Source organism: Homarus americanus, unplaced genomic scaffold, assembly GCF_018991925.1.
Source record: "Homarus americanus isolate GMGI-L3 unplaced genomic scaffold, GMGI_Hamer_2.0 scaffold57267, whole genome shotgun sequence".
Lineage (NCBI taxonomy): Eukaryota > Metazoa > Arthropoda > Malacostraca > Decapoda > Nephropidae > Homarus > Homarus americanus.
Genome location: NW_024713170.1, coordinates 1 through 8,705, shown reverse-complemented (window position 1 = coordinate 8,705; position 8,705 = coordinate 1). Strand labels below are relative to the sequence as shown.

Sequence of the window (8,705 nt, the reverse complement as noted above, 5' to 3'; positions counted from 1 at the left end):
ACTATTCAACACTGGTTCCATTCATTTCCCAAATGAAATAGTAACTTCTGGGGAGAACTTGTTGATATTTCAGTGGGGAGGAGGGTTCAGGGGAGGGAGTTGGTATGGGCCAACATAACAGTTGACGTGGCTACTGCTGAGCAGCGCCAGGTGCGTCTGACCCGTCTTGACCCGTCGGTGGTCAAGGATGAAGTGTGTGTGTGGTGTGGGAGGTGAGGAGTGTAAGCTGTGTGTGTGTGGTGGGAAGGTAAGGAGTGTGTGTGTGTGGTGTGGGGAGGTGAGGGAGTGTGTGTGTGTGTGGTGTGGGTGGGAGGTGAGGAGGTGGTGTGTGTGTGTGTGTGTGTGTGTTTGGGGAGGTGGGGAGTGTGTGTGTGTGGTGTGGAGGTGTGTGGGGAGTGTGTGTGTGTGTGTGGTGGGGAGGTGAGGAGTGTGTGTGTGTATGTGTGTGTGGTGTGGGGAGGTGAGGAGTGTGTATGTGTGTGTGGTGTGGGAGGTAAGTATTGTGTGAGGTACAGGGAGGTGAGGAGTGTGTGTGTGTGTGTGTGTGTGTGTGTGTGTGTGTGTGTGTGTATAGTGTGGAGGAGGAGGTATGTGTGTGGTGTGGAGGTGAGGAGGGTGTGCGTGTTTTTGGTGTGGGAGGAAGTGTGTGAATGGGGGTGTGGGACGATTGATTTTATTTGCTGGTTGCTAAAGGGCTACTTTTATTGTTCAATTCTACACTCATCCTGTGAGAAAGCGGTAGCGCAAAAGGATTGCTAGAGTAGAGTTTACAAAGGGTCATAATAATTAACCCCGTTGTCAGGATATTATGGTAATTGAATGTTACACAGTATTTCATTTACATTATTTGTTTAGTTCTATAAATGTTGGCACCCTAGTTCACAATGCGTGAGTACAAGAGTGTGAGGTGTATGTCTGGCCTCACACTTTGTTATTCACATTTACGTGGGAGGTATTCACTGTTAATATAGTCGGCTATCTTAAGAGATCAAGTGTTGTGCCATTTCCCACACACAGTGTGTTTGGGATCTGTCCTAAAAGCTTTCTATCTTCACACAGTCGAGGATGAGTAGTTATGTAGCTATATGTATGGCCACACACTTTACATTTAGTTTTGCTTTACATCTGCTCTGGAATATTTATACATCGAGGGGAGGAGAGGGTGGATCAGAGATGATAGGTGAGGACTTTCTGATTTCTCTGGTTAGATTCCGTTTCTTGCGTGTTTTCGCCCAACAGTATCCCTCTACTTTAAAGCCCTGCCCATTTTGTGCAACCAATATTTTTGTTAAGGGTGTGGGGAGGGGGGGGGGATATATTTACATAACTATTAATTTCTGACGGAACCAAAGGCCAAATTCGTATGAAACACTATAAAATAAAGTGTAAAAACTTATTTTCCATAGTAATTTCGGTACATAGCAAATTCTTAATATTTACCCTAAAGTTTGTTCTTAATATTACAAGGTGGTCCATAAGAAGGTAACTTACAGATCTCGTAGACCCCTGCACACGCAAAACTCTGAATATACAAACACAGCACAAAGACACTATATAACACTGACTCCATTTTCACTACTCTCTACGGTACTTCTCTTATTACGAGTCATTTTTCCCAGGTTACATTCCATAAAGTAACACATCCACATTTCCTTACTTATAACGTCAACAAAAAAAAACAGAAATAAAAGGTTCCGAATCTTTATCGTCACTCATAACATCGGTTCACAAAACCCTAGAGAGCCTTCTGAAATCCCTTAACCATCTAAATATGATAAAATTATTGAACAAGGTGTAAGATATTTAATAATCTCAGTATTATTGTTTTGAGGGCACTCATTTTACATGCATTTTTTTAGTTTCTTTTTTCCGTTTGGGACAAAGAAAACTCAAACAATATTCAACCCAAAAATGACTTGTATACAGTACCATATTTGTTCTGAACACCGCATTTATCAATCATTTTCAGTATGCATATATAAGTTTTTTATACAAATTAATAAATCTTAAAAATAGGTAAAACCCTACTTCACAGTAATAAATATTAAAAATACTCAAGGTCCTTTAGTTAATATATTCATTGGTTATCATATCGGGTTGAATTTCGGATTTCAGTTGACGAGAAAACAGGAATCGTTTCTGGGTCAAGTGAGAAGATTTTCATATCTGTACGAAGTTGTTAACAAATCGTGAAACTCGTTAATATGTTTCTTATCTTTTTTTCCTGGGTGAACAAAAGGAAAGGTATTTAGTCATTTAACTCCAGATGAAATAATGGGAGTTTCCTTGGACTCCATACAGAGGGATTAATCCTGAACATGTATTTTGGTTAGAAGTGGAATGTATGTCAATGAAATGACGTCAGTTGTAAGCAAAGTGTGCTTACATCTCGATTCAGAGAGGAAAAATCAGTGGCACTGGCAGTGAAGATGGCATTATTAAGGACATGTAAATAAATTTAAATACCAGTGTAAGAGGAGTTGCTGCCAAATTGAAATAAGTATAAAGTTACTATTTATGTACAGTTGTCGAGGTAAATGTGCACACTGGTTCCACAGATTTGATAATGGTTTCCTTCCCATAGGAATATATATATATATATATATATATATATATATATATATATATATATATATATATATATATATATATATATATATATATATTCCTATGGGAAGGAAACCATTATCAAATCTGTGGAACCATAGAGGGTAAAAATTCGTTTATATCCTAATTTCCCTAAGTGGCATGATTTATTTATCGAGTTTATTTTATTTTTTTAATTGCACGTCAACCAGGAACCTTAGGATTTTATTTTATTTACAGTAGAAGAAAAGAGCTTTCTTACCATATAAAATTATTAAAATTAGAAGGATTTCACAATCAAAATATGGCTTAGGCATGAAATTTTTCTTAAATGAAGTTTTTCACGTTGAATACATTGGTGATAATGGAAGTTTATGGAAATGCATGATTGTTAAATTAGGACTCGCTATCTTTACCTATCAAAGATGGACAAGGCTTTAAAGCAGAGGGAAAATGTGGAATTAAAACATAACTAAAAGAACCTAACGTAACCTAATGTGGACAATGTACTCACCTACTGGATAAATATTCTGCACAAACATTCTAACATATAAGTCAGTTTACACAGTAATTATCTACCTTCCAGCCATGCCATATTGATAATACATGCCACCCGTGATGTGCCCTTTTCATAGAAGGTAAAAGCTTTCGTACCAACCACCTAAATGGCTAGTAAGCAAAGTAATAAGTTAGATTACCAGAAGAAATTGAGAAAAACATGCAAGCGGAATACAATTGACGCAATGTATAGGATTTGTACTTTTCAAATTCTGTATTTATCTCCCAGGTTTTCCAGTAAGTAAAGATCCTCTATGCCCATTGTCCACTTTATGACATAACATTTGTGCTCCAACTGTTGACAAATATTTCACAGCGATCGAATTGCCCTGAATATCTCTGCAACAGAACACTTCCCAATCTGTAAATGAACTTCCTTTCCTTATGGACCTACCTATCCATGGGTAATATACCTAATCTAACCTAGAATAGAAATATTAAGTTATTTAATAATAACTTTTGCGATTAGTGTTTGTGTATATAAAAAGAAAGACACTGCTTCTGGGAAGTTACCATCTTCATGTAAATCATGTAATTAGTCTTATAAGAAGGTCTTTCAGATACCTAGACTGTACATCCCTCGAAACACTACAGAAGTGAGGTGCTTCCCCGTTTAGAGTACTGTACTATGCTAGAGATAGTCAGTTGATTGAAAACATCCAAAGGAAGGCCACCACCAGACTGATGCCTGCACTACAGCACCTCAGTTCCCCAATGAGATTAGAACACCTGCATCTGCCTATACTGTAGTACGAACTTAAACTATGGGTCTATAAACACTCCAGATGATATTACTCAGTCGAGTAACCATATCTGGAGCTGGCGGATGCTCGCCCCTCTAGAGGTCATAGCTTAAGGTTGAAGCCACAAGATCGAAAAATTGTCAGGGGGCCAATTTTTCGGAACGAGTATTATGAAGCCTTGGAACAATCTGCCATTGTTGTCACAGCACTAAGTGTGAGCTCTTTCAAGACCAGACTTGACCAACACTAGCACAGGTACATATATATCCTGGAGCCTGTACTGGCCAACAATGTGTAACAGAGATGTAACCAAGCGGCTAACAAGCCGATCAATGGTGAAAAGGATGAAGTAAAGTAATGATAAAGATACTAATTTTTCGATATATCGGATAAGATATAAAGATGTATGTACGGTATGTCTACACTTGGGTGATGCTATTCCTAATTTGTCTGCAGTTTCCTTAGGACATACCCATATAATATGTTCGCGTATGTATGTATAAATCTGTTTATCTATTTATTTATTTTGCCATGTATATGGCAAATGTCCAGTTACCCACAAGATTGTCATGTATAAGTACAACTGTCGATTGATAGCATCATTGTGCAATACAAAATCATACGAGCAAAATGAATCAAACAAAAACATGCACTTCATCTTTATTTATTTTTAAAGGAAGTTATTAACTACATGTTATAGTTCTGCATGGCGAAAACGAGCAACAGAAACATATAATGGTGTTACTTCAATGACTAAGGGTTAATAAAGTGCTAAAGTCAGGGAGGGTGGAGTTCACCCCTGTCTATGTTGGCCCCAAAGGAGGTGAAATTGACGCCTATTCTCTGGCAGCAGGTGGTAGGCAGGTGGTCGACCCAGCAATCTTGGCCTCAATCCAGGTCAGGTAGTCTGGGGGACACATATACATCTCTTAGTGATCACATGTCACCTTAATGCCCAACACATGTTACTTCAGTATTAAACTCAATCAGAATATCAATAAACTACAGCTGCTACTACTATTTTTATTAGTACTACTACTACTACTACTACTACTATTACTACTGCTGCTAATACTACTACTATTACTGTAATAGCAATGCTACTATTATTACTACTCGAAAGTATGTAACACCCACTTGGGTGTCACACAACTAAACAACACTAGTAACAGAGTATACAATGATAACACTTCAGAACTAAGCTTAAATTTATTAAAATACAGCATGCTTTTGCTTGGGAGTAAAACAAGTGATGGTTCTCACAGATAAAGGAGGTATAAAAGAAGCTGTAGACTTACTTGTGACCCTGGCGTAGACTCCTGGGTAATCGGCATCAGCACAACCGTAGCCCCAAGACACTACACCGATCTGTACCATGAACCTCTGGCTACTGTCCCCAGCAGTGACCATGGGACCACCAGAGTCACCCTGGACAACACAAAATGTCTCAGTAAAACACAGAAGTTTTGTAGATAACATGAAGATTAGGCACCCCAGCTAACTTCGCCTGATTATACAACACCTTAACGTGAAATGCGAGGGTTAAGGTGTTTAATTATCAGGTGAATAAGCTGGGGTGACTAATTTTCACTTGATCCCCTTAGTCATAAGGCTATCATATGTGTAACATTTATAATCAGTTTGCAGTGAAATATGAGGATGTACAGCTACCTATCCTTTCATTTATGACTTACATAGAAAATTGTTGATCTTATTTATATTTCATGGTGATATACTAGTTAGTTTGGATGGTACTTAAGCAATTAATGACAATAGAAGTGAGTATAATATAATAGAGAGGGAGTAAAGAACAATAAGTGACAAGGAAGATGGTAATGGGAGAGAGATGGGTAGTAGGAGTAGAAGGAGGGAGTGTTACCTGGCAGGAGTCCTTGCCACCAGCGTCTGTGCCAGCACAGATCATGTTGGAAGTTATGCCTGAGCTGCTGTACTTGGTTTTACACTTGTCGTTGGTCATGGTGGGTACCGTGACCTCATACAGCGTGTTTGGCTGTGACCCGCCTGTCACACACACACATATATTGTTAGCTTCAGAAATGTCACTTGAACATGTGGGTCCCTAGCTCCATAAATACTACCAAAAAAATATGATGTTCTGCACTCCAGTTGAGACGAAATAGTTCTTATAAATATTATAGATGGTAACTAATTCTCATGTATTATTTTAGACAAATGACTCCTACACCGAGTGACTGACCTGAGGTAAGACTGTCATAACTGACCTGAGACAAGACTGTCATATCTCACCTGAGACAAGACTGTCATAGCTGACCTGAGACAAGACTATCATAACTGACCTGAGGTAAGACTGTCATAACTGACCTGAAACAAGACTGTCATAACTGAACTGAGTTAAGACTGTCATAACTGACCTGAGGTAAGACTGTCTTAACTGACCTGAGGTAAGACTGTCTTAACTGACCTGAGGTAAGACTGTCAAAACTGACATGAGACAAGACTGTCATAACTGAACTAAGACAAGTCTGTCATAACGGACCTGAGACAAGACTGTCATAACCGACCTGGGGAAAGACTGTCATAACTGACCTGAGATAAGACTGTCGTAACTGACCTGAGACAAGACTGTCAGAACTGACCTGATATAAGAGTGTCGTAACTGACCTGAGACAAGACTGTCATAACTGACCTGGGGTAAGACTGTCATAAATGACCTGAGATAAGACTGTCGTAACTGACCTGAGAGAAGACTGTCAAACTGACCTGATATAAGAGTGTCGTAACTGACCTGAGACAAGACTGTCATAACTGACCTGGGGTAAGACTGTCATAACTGACCTGAGACAAGGCTGTCATAACTGACCTGAGACAAGACTGTCATAACTGACCTGGGGTAAGATTGTCATAACTGACCTGGGGTAAGACTCTCATAACTGACCTGAGACAAGACTGTCATAACTGACCTGGGACAAAACTGTCATAACTGACCTGAGACAAGACTGTCATAACTGACCTGGGACAAAACTGTCATAACTGACCTGAGGAAAGACTGTCAAAACTGACCTGGGGTAAGACTGTCATAACTGACCTGAGATAAGACTGTCGTAACTGACCTGTGACAAGACTGTCATAACTGACCTGAGACAAGACTGTCATAACTGACCTGAGGTAAGGGTGCCCCAGCCAGTCACAGTAGCATCAACATTGCTGTAAAGTTCGCCTGATGTAGGGAAACAGACAGGGGCGATCTTGTTGTCACTGGTGAAGGTGATGGGATTTGTTAGCTTCAGGAGTGCAATGTCGTTGTCGTAGGTGTTTCTGTTGTAGCTCGGGTGCACGATTATCTAGGGACAAAATATTGGTCATACTTGTAGATGATAACAAATATGAGTCATCCTTATTAACACTGACAGTCATAGTGTGTAAGTTGATAAATGTAATATTTGTGAAAACTATATTTTATTTTCATGCCAAGTTTAAAGATGGTAACTGAGCTAAACGATGATGAGATATTTGATAACTTGATCCATCGCTAAAAAGCCCGTTAGACACAATGTTACCTTTCATAGGAGTTGCCATACCTGAGCAATACTGAGGCGCTCTGTGGCCGACGTCTCGGAAGTGCTGGTGTACTTGTGCTCGCCGATCACCACCATGTTGCTGGTGGTCATGCTGTAAGACATAAGCTGTGTTACTCCTACACTGTTTGTCACACATCACCAGTATATTTGATCTTCCTAGTACTATTCTCTCTCTCTCTCTCTTTACCAATGCTTCTTTCTTGACTTGCAAGATATGAAACCTTTATATGCAAGTTTTATTTGTCTGCAGGAGAATCTGAGGCACAGAGAAGTTTTCATAATGATCAGGTGTCTGTAGTTATTTAATGGTATTTGGAAGACTGTAGAAGTTTATAGATTACGATTTGTATTTTAGGAAGAACTTTCCACAGGTAAATATGATCTATTCATGATACTGGATAAAGTTTTGGACAACATTACATGATATGAAGATCTGTAGCTCACTGAAGACAATAGGACGTAGCAAGAGGCGATGAAGTTAAATTATATTGCCACATATATATTTTTAAAAGTTATTTATAATATATTGTTTGGGGGTTTATAACCCTACATCAACCTTTACCCATGCCCGCTGAAGATTGATTTTAAGTGTATTTTTGTAAACTTATTTTGTATAATAGCTAATGATAATGATAATGAACTAACTTAATCAAAATTCTAATTAACTCGGGGAATATAGAGAGTCGGGTCAGACGGTCCGTTACGATAGGGCCGTAATCCTAAAGATTAATTGCCATTTGATTAGTCAGCCGTCCTCAAAAATGAAGGATATTAGAAATTACCAGGAATGATGTTTTATTAGTGTAGTCACCCAACACAAGATGGAGAGCCCTGGTGACTTACACGGCAGCGCAGTGAGCAGCAGTGAGGATCCACTGGTTACTGATGATGGAGGCGCCACAGAATGGTGTTGAGCCGGAAGAACTGACGAGAGCCACTTGCCAGGGATACTCGTGTATCTCAGTTGGCTGACCACCCACGATACGAGTCTGTCGGTTGACTTGTCCACACTCTGTTCCCACAACATCACACAACTTCTTAATCCTTGCATATATTTAACACCACATACTAACATTTGAAAACGTCCAACATGTAAATAAGCTTTTTTTTTTATGAGGATTAGCCCACAAAGGCACAGGACAATGACCCACATCGGGGCCTGGGGGGGGGGGGGTAATAATAATTCAGTAAAGTAAAATTTATAATAAAGTATACACAAATAAAATGATAATGATAATATTAATAAAAACAACACTGC

At 39.2% G+C, this 8,705-nt stretch overlaps 1 protein-coding gene across 1 annotated transcript; it reads right to left on the bottom strand.

Annotated features, from left to right (window-relative positions):
- Nucleotides 1-4,535: 4,535 nt before the first annotated feature.
- Nucleotides 4,536-8,502, bottom strand: LOC121871467 (trypsin-like; the record flags this gene model as incomplete). Its single annotated transcript, XM_042373812.1, has 6 exons — nt 4,536-4,794; nt 5,186-5,315; nt 5,767-5,909; nt 7,030-7,210; nt 7,448-7,538; nt 8,291-8,502. Coding segments are annotated over 6 exons (828 nt in total), but the record flags the coding sequence as incomplete, so codon positions are not given.
- Nucleotides 8,503-8,705: the final 203 nt, after the last annotated feature.